This window comes from Rutidosis leptorrhynchoides, chromosome 6, assembly GCF_046630445.1.
Source record: "Rutidosis leptorrhynchoides isolate AG116_Rl617_1_P2 chromosome 6, CSIRO_AGI_Rlap_v1, whole genome shotgun sequence".
Taxonomy (NCBI): domain Eukaryota; kingdom Viridiplantae; phylum Streptophyta; class Magnoliopsida; order Asterales; family Asteraceae; genus Rutidosis; species Rutidosis leptorrhynchoides.
In genome coordinates, this window is record NC_092338.1 from 34,887,537 (window position 1) to 34,907,325 (window position 19,789).

Below are 19,789 nucleotides of genomic sequence, written 5' to 3' on the forward strand. Positions count from 1 at the left end.
CTTGAAGCCTTTTGAAATGATATCTATTCACCAATCATTAAGCCGTATTGTGATGGATAGTATTATGGTAAGATGTTTAGCAATGTTAGTGGTGCTCAGGGCGGAGACAAGGAGGACTGAGGGGTGCTAAGCCTCCCTCAATGCCCAATCTAGACCCAAGTTTCATTTGTATTATTATGCGCAAATAATTGTAAGTCTCCCTCAAGATCCAAGTTTATTTTGATATAATTATCTGATTATCGAGTAAGCCACCCGCATCTGTAAATTCTGGCTTCGCCTCTAGTGGTGCTAAAATCAAATGAAAGATGAAATTAAAATAGTACGAGTAGAAATCAACTCATCAGGTTCAGCATATCAGCTTATCGATATGGTCTCGGAACTTAGTGGTGTTAATCTTTCGAGTTCTAAAGATGGTTGGAGTTGGTCGATTTCTAGTGATAGAAATTTTAATGTTGCTAACACGAGACGGTGCATTGATATTTCTTACCTTCAAGAAGACTCGGTCAATATTTATCGGGTGAAATTGCTTCCACGCAAGGTGAATGTTTTTCTTTCGAGATTCGTATTGGATAGATTGTCCACTCGTTTGAATATTTCTTCTCGAGGTTTGGAGATAAATGATATCAGGTGTCTGTTCTGTTCTCATAGTGTGGAATCGTTATCACATTTATTATTCTCTTGCGATATTGCTTCGGGCGTGTGGAGGAAAGTAAGACTATGGACTGATATTCAGTTGCCTACGTTTGATGACTGTGACTCATGGTTTTATTGGTACCAATCGGTGCAGTTATCTTCGGGTCTCAAACTTCGGATCTACAACATAGTTGCGGCCTTGGTATGGATTTTGTGGAAGTATCGTAATGCTTTTCTATTCGACCCTTCTAGATTGAAGAAACAAGTACTTTTCGATTTGATTAGAATGTATTCGTATAATTGGTTATCGGATATAGGACATGTAAACATTAGTTGGAACGATTGGCTAATTAAGCCATTGTAGTTGTTTTGGTTGCTCCCCTCCTTAGTTTCTTCGCTTTTGCGAGGTGGTTGTTTTATAAATTTGATGTTCTAAAAAAACTAATGATATGTTATATAACTTATAATAAGGAAAGGGAATGTAGTTTACTCTATTTTCTTCATATCTTAAATCACTATCTTTAACTAGTTTAGACCAACCCCTATGGTTAGTTACCCGCCCATTACCCGCTCATTACCCGTAACTAACCATAGGCACCACTTAGTTACCAGCTTTCACCATAGATTTAACGGAACAGTTATAGGAATTGCGGGTCCCAGTACTTTTTATTGTTGGACTTGATGCTTTATTGCTTGTACGTTGTATATTAAGAGGAGTATTGTTTTAGTCATGATAGGGAGTGTTTAGTTATGAGTTAGTTATAGGATATTTGTGTTGATGTGGCGCTGTTGTAGAAAGTTAAGAGGATGAATAGTTTAGTTACGATAGAGAGAGACTGAACTTATAAACTTCTGAAAAGCTCTCGTACCGAACAATCATAGCCTGTTAAAAATTGGTCATCAAATACAACCCCAAAAACCGTCTGCCACACAACATCAAAAACATTTTACTATAACTGCCTGCTTAAACCCTACAACACACAAATATTCCCAACTACCGAGTATATTTTATTTTTTGTTATTTTACTTTCATCGATTGAAATGTTCAAAAAGTAAGTTCCTTTTTCAATTTCTCCACGATGATTAATGCTTTTTTATCTTTTTTTCGTATTTCAATATGTACGTATGTTTTGATTCTGTGTTGTATAAATTTACATCTTCAGTATCGAAATACTGTACAATGTTCTAGGGTTTAGAAATGAGATTCGTAGTTTCAATCACAATTTGCGGTAATAATATAATTAGACGATCTTGTAATTCATAAAAGTGTAATGTAATCTTATTAGGTTTACTTCAGAAGATGTATCAGGCCAAAATCAAGTGAAAGCTTCCGTTCAACGAAGAATTCGACAAAGTATTGCCGATGAGGTTCTGCCTGCATTTTTTTTTTTTTTTTTTTTTAAATATATAGAGTTTTTGTCAATGCACTTGTTTTTAAGATTGTTAATTTACTGATATCAGAAACTTTTTTTTTTCTTTTTTATGCAGTATCCTGGACTAAAACTGGTTTTGGATGATTTGCTTCCGAAAAAGTCTCCTCTTATTGTTGCTAAATGGTTACCCTTTTTTGATACGTTCTATATATGCTATTTTTATATGTTACGTTTTCGAACCAGATTGTAACGACGATGTTTGGCGTTTTTGTTTTAATGCTGTTATTAGTCAAAATCATCTGAATCTGGTTGTGGTGAACAATGTGCCGTTGTTTTTCAACATACGTGACGGGCCGTATATGCCTACACTACGGCTTCTTCATCAGTGTAAGTATATAAAACTTATGCTACATATTTCCAATGATGGAAGATAGTAGAGACAGGTAGGGCCCCCTGCCGGATAAAAAAAAATTTACACTAAAAAAAAAAATATTTTACTAAAAAATAAGGTTTTTTTTAGTGTTTACCCCTGCCAGGATTGAAAATTTTATTATGTTTTTGAATCCGTCCCATCGAATTTCGGGTTCAAGTTCCGCCACTGCTGATATTTCATACTTATCAATCATGGTAATGATGTAATTAGGATTTTTGAGGGAGATTCTTAAATTTGTATTTCTTGTCTCTTAATCTGTCAATACAATTTAAGTAGACCTCTAAATATTAATATGTGCAACAGTGCAAGTAGCTAACTTCTTTATTAATTTGCTTAGCTAACCTTTCTTTAACGTCTAGCATCATTATTTCATTGATGTTGTATTTCATACCGGACCTCTTATTAAATTATTTTCCACTATTGAAATTTGTATATTCACGTAGACCCAACCATAATGAAGAAACTACAAGTAGACAGGGGCGCAATAAAGTTTGTCCTTGCTGGCGCTAATATTATGTGTCCAGGTCTTACGTCTCCTGGAGGTGTTTTAGATGAGGAAGTGGGTGCTGAAACTCCTGTGGTACGTAAATCAGAAGCCTAAAACTCTTGTTGCTATTAAATGTTAGTTTCAGTTGGTAGCTAGTATTATATTTTTCGGTATGCATTATTTGGTTGTTACCATTTTGTATTAATTTTAAGACATACTTATTTTAATATATAGCGATTAGTTAACTGGTTGTTCTGCAACTGTTTCAGGCTATAATGGCGGAAGGAAAGCAACATCCTCTTGCTATTGGCTTTACAAAAATGTCAGCAAAAGATATGTAAGTATATGTATATAATTTGCTCTGATTTCACCTAAGCTTCGAACAAATGTTTTGGTGTTAACGATCTTCTTATTACTGCAGAAAAGCAATTAATAAGGGCATTGGTGTGGATAATATGCATTATCTTAATGATGGCCTCTGGAAGGTAACGTCGTATGTTCTTTTCATTTGTGGACATTTTAACTTATAAGAATGCGTGTAGTTTTTTTGTTTAGGATATCAAGTGCATCTGTAGGAAGTAGTGGGGGCAATTTTGAACCGTTAACGGATAAATTTTGGTTATATTATTTCTCTGACAGCTTAAATTGGTAAATTTAATGTTTACTTATATTGTAATTGGGTCAAATAGGAAGTGTATTCAAAATATATGAATTTGATAAATTGTTATAGTGTTTATACTGAACATTTAACATACATTGTAAGTTATTGATGAAGTTTTAAATGGAAAAGAGTATATTTTTTGTGTGGGTTGGCACTTGGGCCAGCCCGAAACGTCACTTTTCAACATGGTATTTGAGCTTTTTTTTAGAAAGACAACTCACACACTTCGACTTTCATGAATACACATACATATTGTCTACCCATGGACTTGAACCCGTAACTTCTTTATTAGAGGGGCATCTCGATGCCGCTAGGCTAATAAAGCTTTGGTATCATGTTATTTTAATGAACACCGAGTTGATATCATATATTTAAATTCTTTGCTCCATGAAATTGTTGGAGGTTTTATTGAAATTTCGTGTAGGGTAAAATAATCGATAGCCGGATAAATCACTGAATCGTGGTATCACTTTCCGAAAGTAATTATTCGACCCTTATTGCCTGGGTTACACGAATATCACTTTGGGATAAGACAGAGATTAGTTCTTGTTATTGGCAGTAAACAAGAACTCTTTTGCATAAGAGTATTAAGGTGTTTTTTCGTATATCTTATTCTCATAAATGATAGTCCTTATTTATAGGCATCCAAAAATAAGTATTATTCCACGATGGAGATGTTTCACTAACTAATTTCGTTTTCAAATCTAAAACAAATTCTTTACATAAAGTTGTTTGTTTTATTTCCAACAACCAAATCAAGGAAATCGTTTTCAAATCTAAACAAATCCTTTACATAAAGTTGTTTGTTTTATTTCCAACAACCAAATCAAGGAAATCGTTTTCAAATCTAAAACAAATCCTTTACATAAAGTTGTTTGTTTTATTTCCAACAACCAAATCTAGGAAATCGTTTTCAAATCTAAAACAAATCCTTTACATAAAGTTGTTTGTTTTATTTCCACAATGGAGATGTTTCACCTAGTGCAGGAATAATACTTCCGTAATCACTCAAATTTGTGATAATGGAAAACCACTTTCGGGTCCGGGCAATCTATCACTTAATGGGTCTACACTCCGTACCTCCTAACCCATTTACAAGTGTAGATTAAATCCCTCAATTACACTAAATTTCCAACAATCCTCCCCAATTTAGTGCAATTCGTTTCATGAGAATTAAACAAATTAAAACAAAAACTTATGCATAAATGAAAATATCTTGAAGATTGAATTTTCACCTTAGTACATTGCACATTCCAAATATTCGAGAATCGGGATGTTCTAAGAATTGAACCCTTCAACCCATTTGAATAACTGAAAATAACATACACATAAGTTTTCAAATACTCTAAAGCTATCCTGACACTTTACAAGCCATGTGTCCATATCCATTCATGAATGTATCTAAAGCAAAAGTCCAAGCTTTGTTGAAGCGGCAAAACTTCACATTCACATAGGTAGTTCATTTCAGTCATGCACCTGCTATTGCACTTTTTCAAATTAACCATTAAGAAGCTAAACTTCATCCTCACCTTCAACAGGTCCGAGTACATACCTTACTTTGGAATGATACAAAATTTTGTACTCCAAATTTCTAAGTATAAGCCTTCCACATTGAATTCAACTTCTAATTTTCATCAGAAGGGAATTGGGTATCTTATAATTAGAAATTTATGTGGACTTTAAACCCATCCCCACAGCAGACTTGTTCACCAAGTCTCTTGCCAATCCCTTCGTCAAGTGATCAGCTAAATTCTATTGTGACCTCACGAACACTATAGAAATCACCCCATTCATGATGAGTTCACGAATCATGCTATGTCTGACACCTAAGTGTCTAGACTTTCCATTGTACATTTGGCTATAAGCCTTTGCCAATGTCGCAGCACTATCACAATGGATAGACATGGGTGCTATAGGTTTAGGCCATAATGGTATCTCATGGATCAAGTTTCTAAGCCATTCTGCTTCTTTACCAGCAGCAGCTAAAGCAACAAACTCAGATTCCATCGTTGAGTTGGTAATACATGTCTGCTTCTTAGAAGCCCATGAAATAGCACCTCCTCCAAGCAAGAACACCCAACCACTCGTTGAAGAATGATCTTCAATATTGGTTATCCAACTCGCATCAGAATATCCTTCTATTACCGAAGGAAACCCATTATAAGATAAACTATAGTCCATAGTTTTCTTCAAGTACTTCAGTACCCGCCTAATTGCTTGCCAGTGATGAGTACTAGGATTACTAGTATATCTACTCAGTTTTCCCACAGCAAAAGCAATATCCGGCCTTGTACAAGTCATGGCGTACATCAAACAGCCAATCACCTGAGAATACTCAAGTTGTGATACAGCTTCACCTTGATTAGGCATAAGCTTCTCACTTGGATCAACAGGGGTACTCACAGGATTACATTCAAAGCAATTGAACTTTTTCAACACCTTCTCAATATAATGAGATTGACAAATCGAAATTCCTTTGCTTTCACGTTTGATCCTAATGCCAAGGATAACGTCAGCCTCCCCCATATCTTTCATGGAGAATTTTGATGACAAAAATTCTTTTGTTAAATCAACCTGACTTTGGTCAGTCCCAAAGATTAACATGTCATCAACATATAGACAAATTATAACTCCTTTACCAGAATCATCAAATTTACTATATACACATTTATCTGCTTGGTTTAATTTAAAACCACTAGATAAAATCACTTCATCAAACTTTTGATGCCATTGCTTAGGTGCTTGTTTCAAACCATATAAGGATTTCACAAGTTTGCACACCTTGCCTTCATTTCCTGGCATGACAAAGCCCTGAGGTTGGTTCATATAAACCTCCTCATCCAATTCACCATTCAAGAATGCTGTCTTCACATCCATCTGGTGAATAACTAGATTGTGAATCGTAGCCAAAGCAATCAGCAGTCTAATGGTAGTGATACGTGCCACGGGAGCATAGGTATCAAAATAGTCAATTCCAGACTTTTGTCTAAAGCCTTGAATGACTAACCTTGCCTTGAACTTTTCAATAGTTCCATCCACCTTCATCTTCTTTTTGAAAATCCATTTGCAACCCAATGGTTTGCAACCAGGAGGTAGATCAGCTAACACCCAAGTGTTATTGCCCATGATAGAATCTATCTCATCATTAATTGCCTCTTTCCAGAATGCAACATCCTGAGACCTCATTGCTTCATCATATGTTTTAGGATCATCATCAACATTGAAACAATACGAATATTGGGTAGAAACATCATCCCTAGAACCTTCAACTAAGTATAGTTGAAAATCTGGTCCAAATGATTTAGGTTTCCTTTTTCTTTTGCTTTTTCGAAGCTCAAGTGACTGATCAACAGCCTTTTCAGAGACTTCATCATTACAATCCTTATTGATTCCATTGTTACTTGGAATCATATCCTTTGGTCTAGGTATAGATGAAAATCGATTTTCATCAAAGATTGCATCCCTTGAATCAATCACAGAATTGATTGAGACAAACTCATTAGGCTCTATTACATAGAACCTATATGCCTTGGAATGTTCAACATATCCAACAAATATGCAATCTATACCTCTTTCACCTAAACTTTTCTTCTTGGGATCAGGTAGTCTTACAACCGCCCTACAGCCCCATACCCGAAGATAATTCAAGTTAGGTTTCCTTTTATTCCAAAGTTCATAAGGTGTAATCTTGTTTCTTTTGTTAGGAACTCTATTAAGCAAATAACAAGCTGTTAACATAGCTTCCCCCCAAAATCCTTCACTTAAACCCGAATAGGATAACATGGAATTAACCATTTCCTTAAGGACCCTATTCTTCCTTTCAGATATACCATTTTGTTGTGGAGTATAAGGAGCTGTGGTCTCATGGATAATACCAACGGATTGGAAATACGATTGGTCAATGTATTCACCTCCCCTATCTGTTCTAAGTCTTTTAATCAAAGCCTTTTGTTGTAATTCTACTTCAGTTTTAAATATTTTAAATTTATCTAATGCTTCATCCTTAGTATGTAACAAATAAACATAGCAAAATCTAGAAGCATCATCAATAAAAGTCACAAAATATTTCTTGTTCCCTAAAGTAGGAGTAGCATGCAAATCACATAAATCACTATGTATTAATTCCAAAATTTCAGTATCACGATGTACATTTTGAAATGGTTTCTTAGTGATCTTTGTTAACATACACGTTTTACACTTTTCATTGTTCATGTCAAAAACCGGTATTAATCCATCTTTAGACATATCTTGCATTCTTTTAAAGTGTATATGTCCTAGTCTAGCATGCCAAAGTGTAGAATTATTTATGCTAGAAGTAGATATAAAAGCAAAATTAACATTCAAGTGATTAATGTTAAGTCTAAACATTCTATTGCATAAATAACCAAAACCAACAAACATACCATGTTTTGACAAAACAAACTTATCAGATTCAATCACTTGTTTATAACCACAACAATTTAACACACTACTGGAAACCAAATTTTTTCTTATTTGTGGTACATGCAAAACATCAAACAAACAAATAGTTTTTCCAGAACTAAAACACAAATCCACACTTCCACGTCCATGAACAGAGGCCGTTGACTCATTTCCCATATGAAGAATTGATCCATCAGTCACGGACTCGTAAGTCTTGAACCAAAATCTATCCTTGCATACATGGGTGTGGCTCCCGAGTCAACCCACCACGCGACATCATCATCCTGCACAAAATAAGCCTCAGATATATATGAAACATAATAATTCTCATTTGAATTATTAAATATATTCTGACCTTTCGAGTTGTGGTTGTTTAAACCATTTCCCGAACCGCTTGTGCTAGATCCTTTGGCATTATTATTACCAAAAATAACCTTGCAATCCTTTTTCATGTGTCCAGTTTTATCACACTTCCAACAAGTCAATTTAGACTTCTTGTTCGGATTAGCCTTGTTATAACCTTGATGTTTACGTTTGCCCTTTTTGTCATTATTACTAGTGAACTTTTTATGTTCCACCATATTGACAACAGACGTACCAGCAACTTCGTTGCTCTTTGGCTTGTCATTATCCTGCAACCTGAGGGATTCCTCAATACGCAGATGACTACCCAACTCAACAAGAGTTAACTCCTCCTTCTTATGTTTCAAAGAATGTTTAAATTCTTTCCAAGATGGAGGTAGTTTATCAATTATGCTTGAGACTTGAATAGACTCATCCATGTTCATCTTATGTTGTGTGAATTGACCAAGTATACGAATGAGCTCATTGTATTGTTCCAAGACCGGTCTAGAATCGACCATCTTGTAATTATTAAAATTACTCACAAGGAACTTTTTACTAGAAGCATCCTCAGACATATACTTGGTTTCTAAACAGTCCCATAGTTCTTTAGAAGATTCAACATTTAGGTAAATATCAAAAAGGGAATCAGCCATACCATTGAGGATTAAACCTCTAGCGATGTAGTCATCGTTCTCCCACTTGCACCTTTTCCGAATTTGTTCAATAGTGGCATCATCACCATGATCTTTAGGAATTGGTGTGCTGAGTACGTACACCACACTCATGCTGCTCAGAAAGAAGTGCATCTTCTTTTGCCATCTCCTAAAATCAATTCCCTCAAACTTATCAAGTTTGGAGAAATTCGCCGTCATGTGTTTCATCGTAGCCGCCATCGATTATAACGAATAATTACTTTCGATTGTTGGAGGTTTTATTGAAATTTCGTGTAAGGTAAAATAATCGATAGCCGGATAAATCACTGAATCGTGGTATCACTTTCCGAAAGTAATTATTCGACCCTTATTGCCTGGGTTACACGAATATCACTTTGGGATAAGACAGAGATTAGTTCTTGTTATTGGCAGTAAACAAGAACTCTTTTGCATAAGAGTATTAAGGTGTTTTTTCGTATATCTTATTCTCATAAATGATAGTCCTTATTTATAGGCACCCAAAAATAAGTATTATTCCACGATGGAGATGTTTCACTAACTAATTTCGTTTTCAAATCTAAAACAAATTCTTTACATAAAGTTGTTTGTTTTATTTCCAACAACCAAATCAAGGAAATCGTTTTCAAATCTAAACAAATCCTTTACATAAAGTTATTTGTTTTATTTCCAACAACCAAATCAAGGAAATCGTTTTCAAATCTAAAACAAATCCTTTACATAAAGTTGTTTGTTTTATTTCCAACAACCAAATCTAGGAAATCGTTTTCAAATCTAAAACAAATCCTTTACATAAAGTTGTTTGTTTTATTTCCACGATGGAGATGTTTCGCCTAGTGCAGGAATAATACTTCCGTAATCACTCAAATTTGTGATAATGGAAAACCACTTTCGGGTCCGGGCAATCTATCACTTAATGGGTGTACACTCCGTACCTCCTAACCCGTTTACAAGTGTAGATTAAATCCCTCAATTACACTAAATTTCCAACAGGAATTTTCTGCCATCCATCTCTTATTAATGTTGTTATAGATCCATGTGTGTACTCTCTGTAGAGATATCTCTTTTTTCATGTCAGCAGTTACATAGAGTTATATAAAGGTAGAAAGTTTATCCCTGTTGGGGCTACCCGGGAGAGCGAGTAATCAGACCACAAACTATGATGTACGCAACCCAACAGGATTACACCTTGGCTGTTTCCAACCCTTCGCTGGCCACCACAAAATATTCGTCCTAGACATGATTTGAACCTGAGACCTCTTGTAAGGAACTCAGGGCCCTAACCATTGGGTTATTTTGTGATGGTTTTATATAGTTATATAGATAAATATAATTACTTCTCTATAAGGATGTTGATGCGCAAGTGACATTAAAATTTAAATGTTGCTAGAAATGGGGATGTGTAGAGGTTACTGTTTCAACCTATTTGTTTATGTGTGGGTTGACCTAAGTAACAAACAAGTAAAAAATTGGCTCCAAAGGAAACGGTTTAAATGGGTCAAACATGTCGAAATTCGCTTAAAGGGTACTTTTCATTAGAAAAAATTATACCGTTAACAATCTATAAATAAATTTTCAGTGAATAAATATTTGTTGGGAGAACCTGTAACCAGATTTACAGTGTCTAGCAAGTTGATCAATTGTGGTTTGGCTGCCTTTGGTAATTAATATGTTTTGGTTTTTTATTGCAGATGGAACATCTGGATTGAGTTTATGGCCAGAGGCTTTGTTGTAATACAACGTTTGCAACATTAAAACAAACCTTGTATTACTTGTTGCCAATGTCACGTACGTCCATTTATACCCTTCTCCTTGTTTATGCTCTCTTACTCCTTTTATAAGTTATTAGTTGGCCTGAAAGAGGTCTTATTGTATTCATATCCAAACGTTCAATTAGAGTTCCTTCTAGTTTACGTGACATTTTGTATCACCCGTCACAGAAATTTCGAGCTTTTTTAGTTACAGGAATTTTGAGCTTTCATATTTGGCTATGGTGGTTTGACCCAATATTTCATGGACCGCGTAAATTTCATTGACTTTTGCTGTAAAAAGTTAACCGCGGAACAAGAATGGTCATTTGTGATGATATCGCATCTCTAAACGAACACTACAGTGTACTAAAATCGTGTTGGGGTTGTGTATGTCTTCCATTATTCGCGTATCTATATATACATGTTAGTATACGAATATTAATTACATGTAAAACTTGTAATTCACAAATGTAAAGTAGCATAAGCTTCTAATCATAATCCAAGGGCGTGCAGTGGCACACCCCATTGGAACTAATAACAACAATAACATTCAAACTAATCCTGTAACTTGAAACTATGGTTTTAAGTACTTCCCAAGCATCATTTTAAAGAAAGATTTTCTTTCGGTCTTTAGGGATACTTCCGTTTTAGGTGAAGTTGGTGCACTTATTTCACTCTCAGGTATAACCTTTGGTTCGATTCCAGGACTTTCGCCTGGTGTTGGTGCTGATACTGGTACTGGTGTCGGTGTCGGTACTGGTGCTGGTGTTGGTGCTGACGCGGGTGCTTGTGGCTTATCGGAATCCGATTTCGATTTATCTTTTTCTTTCTTGTCTTTCTTCTTTTTCTTTTTATCTTCCTTCTTTTCTTTTTTCTTATCTTTTTTAGATTTATCCTTGTCATCGTCATCATCCTTAGATTTCTTGTCATCATTATCGTCCTTAGAATCATCTTTTGGAGGTTCAAACATGAAATCTGCGGTATAAGGCACATCGGTGGGTGGGATCCACGAATCACCAATGATGAATTTTCCCGGTGTGAAGCGGTTTATTCGTTTTGCAGATAGTTCCTTAACGCCTGGCCATTTAACACGTTGTGCTTTAGATGATCCCGGACCATGGTTATTGAACTCACTATAATAAAGTGTGTCAAAAGCAAACGATTCGTTCCATGGTAACCACCCTTGCGGTTGGATCAAATCATCGATAAACGATTCCATAATTATCGTTCTTGAAAACTGTTTCCATGGACGTCCAAGGTAAGATTTAAGTTGCATTCTGACCGGATAATACAGAGGATCGGCGACAATGCTACAATTTTGAAGGACTAATCCAGTTGGTTGTCGAGGTTCTTTTCGTCCTTGTGCCGTCACAATGCAATTCTGGTTGTCCATCGGCTTCCTAACAACCATGATGCAGTTTTGGAACACGACTGCACCGTCTCCAAACAGAAAGTCAATGGTGCCTGATATGGTGCATTCACGATAAAATTGACGGTAGGTGTGTGCGTAAAGAGTGTCTTGGTAACCATCCATACGACAATTATAAAAGACTGTTCGGTCTGCACTAACACGCAACGCCACTGCTTGGTGCTTTTCAGGACCTGCTGTATTCTCAAACGCAATGTCCCTAGCCATGAAAAAATCTCCACCAACAGCTGCATATATACAATTGTTAGTTCATATCTAGTTAGCCACTTTCTTATAAATACTTTTTAATCAAATTTGTATGAGACCAAGCGCTGAATGGTTCATAATTTGAAAAAATTAAAGTTTCTGAATGAATGGACAATAATATGTTCGATAATTATTTTGAATGAACAATATGAATGATGTAAAATTACCTTATTAACCTTTTGCATGAATAAAAAAGACAATATTGTTATTTAATAAGTACTTTTGATATAATCTAAAGAGGGTATTACATAAAATTTAGATGTTTAATGGTTAGTAGAGTTTTTCAACTTCAACTCTGAATTATTCAACATTGAATTCTGAACCATTCAGCACCAAATGTCATTCAGAAATCATAAACAAACATGTTGAATGGTGAATGATGAAATATTAATAGTATTAAGCGTTGAACCATTCAATAGGTAATCAAATGCACCTTAAGTAGGAATTATGGTTATTGCTTACCAACAGTTGCAGTATGATACGTGGTAATTCCATCAATGAAGTTTAAGCTTCCTGAAATTCTTGTTTTATCAGGGCCATCGCCCATTATCATTATATGAGTCAAGTTTTTAGGTATACGTATGATCTCTTTGTATATACCCTCCTTAACGTAGATAACGTACGTCTTCTTCGCTTCAACAGGAGCGAATTTTAAAGCTTCGTTAATCGTATGATAGTTTCCAGTCCCATCTTGTGCAATAGTAACATCTGGCTTGATTTTCTTGGGTTCGTTCTCCAATATTCTTCGGTCTAAAACATCTATCCATTCAGGAAGATTATAATCGTTGTTGAGTAGAGAAAGCAAACGACGATTCGTGCTAACCTGCTGTCCCACAAACGACTGAAACATTTCTGAAAAATCCGTTATAAGAGCAAGGCAGTTACTTGTTAACTCCATTGACTCGTTTAATAATTTTTTCATTTTCTCTCCTGAATCTCCTACGGTTTTTTCAAATCCATCTAGGCATGTTTGCTCGTGCGTTATTGCACCGCTCATCCATATTTTGAGCTGTACGAGCGCTTGACTGACATCATTAAGACTAACAATATCTATATTCTCGAAAGATCTTTTAAGATCGTTTATAGCAAGGCCTGCAAGCTCCTTACAACCCTTGAGAGCATCATTTGTTCTTGGGTCGGAATTAATTTCTTTCATGAGTGAGTTGTTGTTAGCAGAATCCTCAAGTTGTTTGATTGTGACCTCAAACAAGGTCTTTACATGGTCATAAGGATCCGTTGAATCAGTGTGTGCTTTCGTGAGGCTATCGACGCAAGTCTTTTGGTAATCTGTGTTTTCACAAACGGCTTTGATTGACGCCTTAACATCTTCCTCATGGTTAGCTTTCGTGTTCTCAGGTTTTGGTTCGAAAGATTTGTTCATTACAACAATTAGCGCAATGGCAACGGCTAGAAGCACCACGAAAGCCACCGTAAGTATGGCAATTTTTGCTTTGCTCTTACCATCCATCTTTAATCCTTACCCCTTAAACACAAAATCTTTGTTTCTTCTTGTATTATCTCCTCTCTCTTCTATATCACCTACAATCAATCAATCAATCTATCTATTAATCAAATTAACATTTGTTTTGATATTGTTAAAAAAAGTTTGATGATTGAGAGAGGGCCTAAAGTGCAAGATTGACCCTCCCCCTCTTGAATCTTTGAGTCAAAGGCCCCCCCTTTGAAGATTTCTTGAAATTTAAGAAGGCCTATGATTTTTGGTTTTGGAAGTAGGAGAAAAATAATGATATATGAAAGATCTTTATAGATTGGTTCCTTTTTTGGTGCAAATGTTGAAGTTTGGAAGAAAAAAATAAAAAATAAGAGCTTTGCATTTTCTATCTTTAGAAGAGAAAAACAGGATTTTTCAGATTTAGTTAATTGATGTTATGGATGAAATAAAGTTTGCATATAATCTTGTGGTTGTTATAATTGCTTCATAATTTTAACTTCACATACTTAGCGCTGCCCATTGGACATAATATGAATCGTGTTGAAAGTTGAAAACCTGTGATCGCTAAATTTAACTCCCGTCTTGCGGATTGGAAAGCTTAAACGGTTTCTTTTGGTGGAAGGTTAACGCTTGTAAAATCGGTTCTTAATAGTTTGCCGCTATATTACTTCTCCCTCTTTCGTGCCCCCTCGAGTGTTATAAAAAATTTAGAGAGTATTAGGCGAATTTTTTTTTGGGGCGAGACGGGTGAGTGTACAAAAATGTCATGAGTCAAATGGGAGGATTCCCTTCTACCATACAATAAGGAAGGGGGGGGGGGGGGGGGGGGGGGGGGTCGGGCCATTGGATCTCTTCGGGGTAAAAATCTTGATCTTTTAGGTAAATGGCTTTGGCGAGCTACAACTGAGGCAAACTCATTATGGGTTTCCATTGTGAAAAGTATACATGGGTCGAATGGCCTGCTGATTCCTTCGGGTACTTACGTGCCACAAGGAAAAGGCGGCGTTTGGCTAAATATTCTTCGTGCAGGTATCTCTATTGACAAAACAGGGCTGAGCTTTGGAACATCCTTTGTAAGTCAAAACAGGGCTGAGCTTTGGACGGGAGTGACACAAGTTCTAGGAAGAACCAAGGCCGCTCGATATTCCTTTGAAGTCAAAATTCGTTCGTTTGCATCATCTAGAGGCTGATCAGAATGTGAAGATCAAAGACAGAGTCCAGTGGGTCGATCAATCTGGGCAGATGACATGGAGGTGGGTTCGAAATCCGAGTGGCCGAGCATGTGACGAACTTCAACAATTAACTAATTTATTATGTTCTTACGATAAACAGGATCGAGCTCGGGATACGTGGGTCAGGAGGCTATCATCGAATGGTGAACAAACTTGCTCGACTAATCGATTAGAAATCCCTTCTGGATAGCAGGATGCGGAACGAAACCCTTAGAAATAATCTAGTACCGAACAAGGTTGAGGTGTTGATATGGAGGGCCCTAAAGAAACGCATTCGAACTCATGTTGATTTAGACAAAAGAGGGATTGATCTTGACTCCGTAAGATGCCTTTTATGCGACGACGATTTGGAATCGATTGATCATTCACTCTTCTTATGTCGCCACTCGTTTGAAGTTTGGGAGAGAGTATATAAATGGTGGGGCTTGGGGCCGGTTACAAATCTAAGTGTAAATGAAGCATTCCGAGGAAGGTGTAACCGTTCAATGACTCAATTGGGTGCGAAAATTTGGCAAGCGATTGAGTGGACGTGTGCTTATCTTATTTGGAATAACCGCTACTCCAAAGTATTCTCAAACAAAAGTTGGATCGGACCGACGACCCTCATGGAAGTACAACTTAAATCTTTCGAGTGGATATCCATCCGGGTAAAGAACTTGAAAATCGGTTGGCATGAATGGATCTCCAACCCTCAATCCTATGTGGTGTAGTACTCTTCGAAGTTAATTAGTTCCATATTCGTTTCATTGTATTTTTTTAGTTGCCTCTTGGCAACTTAGTTGTATATTTTGTGTTGTAACTTCTCCGCGATGTATTTTGGGTTGGGCTTCCCCTCAGCCTGTTCATGTTATATATATTTGTTGCTTTTCGGAAAAAAAATTGCTTCATAAAAAAGTTGCTTCATAATTACACTATAAAAAATTGCAGTACATTTGATTAAATGTTTGCCAATAAATCTTGTTTATTGAACAAGAATCTTTTTTATATGAACACTTTACATTGCATAGCTGAACTTATTTACTAATTATGATCTGTGCAGAGTCGAACTTATATACTAATTATGATCATTTTGAACGAATATTGTGAATGATGTAAAATTATCTTATTAATATTTGACATGAAAAAATACAACCGTATAGTTGCTTAATAAGTATTATTGATATAATTTAAAGAGAATATTACATAAAATTTATGTGCTTAATAGTTAGGAGAAAGTTTCAGTTCTGAATGATCCAACACTAGATGTTGAACTATTCGACACAATCTGTCATTCAGATATCAAAATCAAACGCGTTAAATGCCGAATAATTCAACATTCAATTAATAGGTAAACAATGCACCCTACTAATATACTCCGTATGTGGCTGATAACTAGCCGCAACCCATCTTAAGTGTTTCGGACCGATATAATCAAGTTATAGCAAGTTCAGGATAGATATTATTGAAATATAGCCCAAATGGACCTAGCTTTGAAAATATTGAAATGAAATTGAGGGAGAAACTATATACTTTGTTGGACATTTTAGTCACAAAATTTCATGGCTTATTTGCGATATTTTCCAGCATCTTGTTAATTGTAATTTAATTTTATTCCCGAGCATCTTGTTTCCAAGCTATGTTCCACGGTTTTATTTTGGAAGGAAAAGAAAGGAATTTGAAAGAAATTTTAAAAAATATATGATGTTTCTAAGTTTTTTTAGAAAAGAAAGGAAATGAAATGAATTAATGAGTTTGTATCATTTTCTTTTCAATTTTTCCTTTTAAATTAGAAGATCCTCATTTTAATCCGTTTCATTCCTTTTCATTTCGTTTTTTTTCTTTTACAAATATACTTGGGAATAAAGTCTAATACTCATGTAACCACCTCATCAAAATCACAAGAGGTGACATACATGTCATCATGAGATTAATAATCTTCTTTGGAGTTTAGCCGAAGTTGGCAATATATATATATATATATATATATATATATATATATATATATATATATATATATATATATATATATATATATATATATATATATATATATATATATATATTGGTAGGATCAAGAGCGAAGTAACCATTCGGGGGAAAGCGGGAGAAGCAAATATTTTTTTTTTTTTCGTTTTTTGAAAAACCTTTGTTCACGAACATTATAGATTGGATAAAAATGCGAACATTTAATAAAGACACTTTGTGATAAATGTTTTTATTTTGGCTAGAAAACGCTCGAAGAAGTAATATATAACAATTATCGTGTTTTTCGAACGTATGTTGAGGTTTTAGATATTAGGGTTTAGATTTTAGGGTTTAGATTTTAGGGTTTATAGGGTTTAGATATTAGGGTTTAGAAATTTAGGGTTTAGGGTTTAGATCTAGGGTTTAGATTTAGGATTTAGATTGAGTTTTTAACACGAACGGTTTAGAGTTTATGGTTTAGGGTTTAGGGTTTGGTGTTTTGGGTTTATGGAATAAACCCAAAACACCAAACCCTAAACCCTAAACTCTAAATCGGGCTAAATTTTACTTCACAAAACATGAAAAAAAAAAAACGTTAACATTCTCCACGAACAATATTATCTTGAATGTTATTTTTGTAGATCGTTTTCCCGCCAAAATAATAACATTCATCACGAAGTATCTCTTCTAAATGTTCATATTTTCATCCAACCTATAATGTTCGTGAACAAAGTTTTTTCAAAAACCAAAAAAAAAAAATTTTTTGCTTCCCCCGCTTCCCCCCGATTGGTTACTTCCCCATTGATCCTGCCCATATATATATATATATATATAAACCAAAATTTTTTTCTTTATTGTGGTTGAAAGTTATTTATGGATTGTTATATGTATAGATTATATATATTATTTATAATTATAATTATTATTATATTATATAAAAAATAATAAATAAAATGCTCCGTATGTATATCTATAAAATGCCACGTATATGACTTACTTTTTTGATACTATTACGGAGTATATACTTTCAAATTAATATTTTATTAGATTAGATAGATTTGATACTCTGTATAAAATAAAAAATTTGGTAAGATGTGACGACCCGGAAATTTCCGACCAAATTTAAATTTAAAATTTATATGATTTTGACCGACGATTCACGAACAAATATTTGTAACTAGACATGAATATATATATATATATATATATATATATATATATATATATATATATATATATATTTTATAATGTGATAAAAATATAATAATAACTTAGTCATAAAACGTTTAGATTTAAAATAATATTATTATATATATATTAGGACGATGATTTTAAGAAGAAAATGACCAAAACACTCAAATGAATAAGTTACACTTAGAGTGGGATAATTTTTCATTGATTTTGGTGTTGTTATTGATAAAGGTACATTACACGAAACGTAAAGTACCAGTTTTCTAAGCGTACGAAAATGCGTTCGAAAAACCGGAACCGGTACTTAAGTCGAGAGTCAACGTACAACACATTGGTGTAAAAATTACAAATCAACTATGCACGAGAATATCATATAATATTTAATTAATTCTAAAGATTAAATATATTATATATTAAATAATATATATATAATTATCATATTAAACCATGTGAGTGTCGGCAGAGTGAATGCTCATTTAGGAGCTGGAAAGTGTCCTCATGCGATCGCATGAGTCCACACTCACAATCTCATGCGATCGCATGAGGGGGGTAGGTGGCTAAAATCCCTTTATAAACCGAATTCGTTTCACTCTGATTCATTTCATGTTTCCTTTCATATTACGGAGTATTATTATTATTATTATTATTATTATTATTATTATTATTATTATTATTATTATTATTATTATTATTATTATTATTATTATTATTATTATTATTATTATTATTATTATTAAGATTAATATTATTATTAATCTTATTATGATTAGTATATACATAAAATACTATGACGAGGTCATGAGTGCATTAATTTCAAAACGGATTTTATGAGCGGGATGAAGCTAAGGAAATTATGGGTTATAGCTATGGAGGTTATGGGTAATGTTCGGGTGTATGCTCATGAGGTCAAACTAGTGTTTATCATCTCCGTTGCGTCTACGTACTTTCCTACAATATTGAATCACAATATTGATACGTGAGCATTCATATATTATCTTTTATATATTAATAGTGTATTCATGTCTAGTGCTCGAGTATATATGTTTACGCATGCTTGTATGCTTTAATTTTGTAGTTAAATAGTTTATGATGAATCACGAATTTGATACATATGCTACTGATATAAAGTATATGATATACATGTTTTTGGAAAGCTGGCAAAAAATTATTAACTTTTCTTTTAGAAATCGCGTGATTTCGATGAACGGATTAAAAGATATGGTCAACTGAATTATGTTTGACGTTAATTGAAATTGTGTTTGAAATTGTAAATTAATATTTAAATAACTTGTCTATGAGATTGATAAATTGGATTTTTAGATATTACTAATAGAGTAAATGAATTTCTATATAAGACATGTCTCGTTTTGGTAAACAATTGTCAAAGTTGACTGTCTTATCATGTTTTATAGCTTTATAAACACTATAATCTGATTTTACAAGTATTGAAAAACTATGTGAAATAATAAAATATTTTCCGTTGCCATGATAATTCAAATATAATACAGCTCCTGAAAT

The 19,789-nt window shown here is 34.4% G+C and overlaps 2 protein-coding genes and 1 pseudogene across 2 annotated transcripts; 2 read left to right on the forward strand and 1 right to left on the reverse strand.

The window, feature by feature from the left end:
- Window positions 1–298: 298 nt before the first annotated feature.
- LOC139853544 (uncharacterized) lies at window positions 299–997 on the forward strand. The gene has a single exon (XM_071842932.1). The coding sequence runs from the start codon at window positions 299–301 to the stop codon at window positions 995–997; it is 699 nt and encodes a 232-aa protein (XP_071699033.1).
- A 532-nt stretch (window positions 998–1,529) lies between these two features.
- LOC139852527 (uncharacterized) lies at window positions 1,530–11,368 on the forward strand (annotated as a pseudogene).
- LOC139852526 (pectinesterase-like) lies at window positions 11,206–14,113 on the reverse strand. Its single transcript, XM_071841824.1, has 2 exons — window positions 12,914–14,113; window positions 11,206–12,432 (listed from the first exon to the last, which is right to left on the reverse strand). The coding sequence occupies exons 1-2, from the start codon at window positions 13,917–13,919 to the stop codon at window positions 11,351–11,353; spliced, it is 2,088 nt and encodes a 695-aa protein (XP_071697925.1). The 5' UTR covers window positions 13,920–14,113; the 3' UTR covers window positions 11,206–11,350.
- Window positions 14,114–19,789: the final 5,676 nt, after the last annotated feature.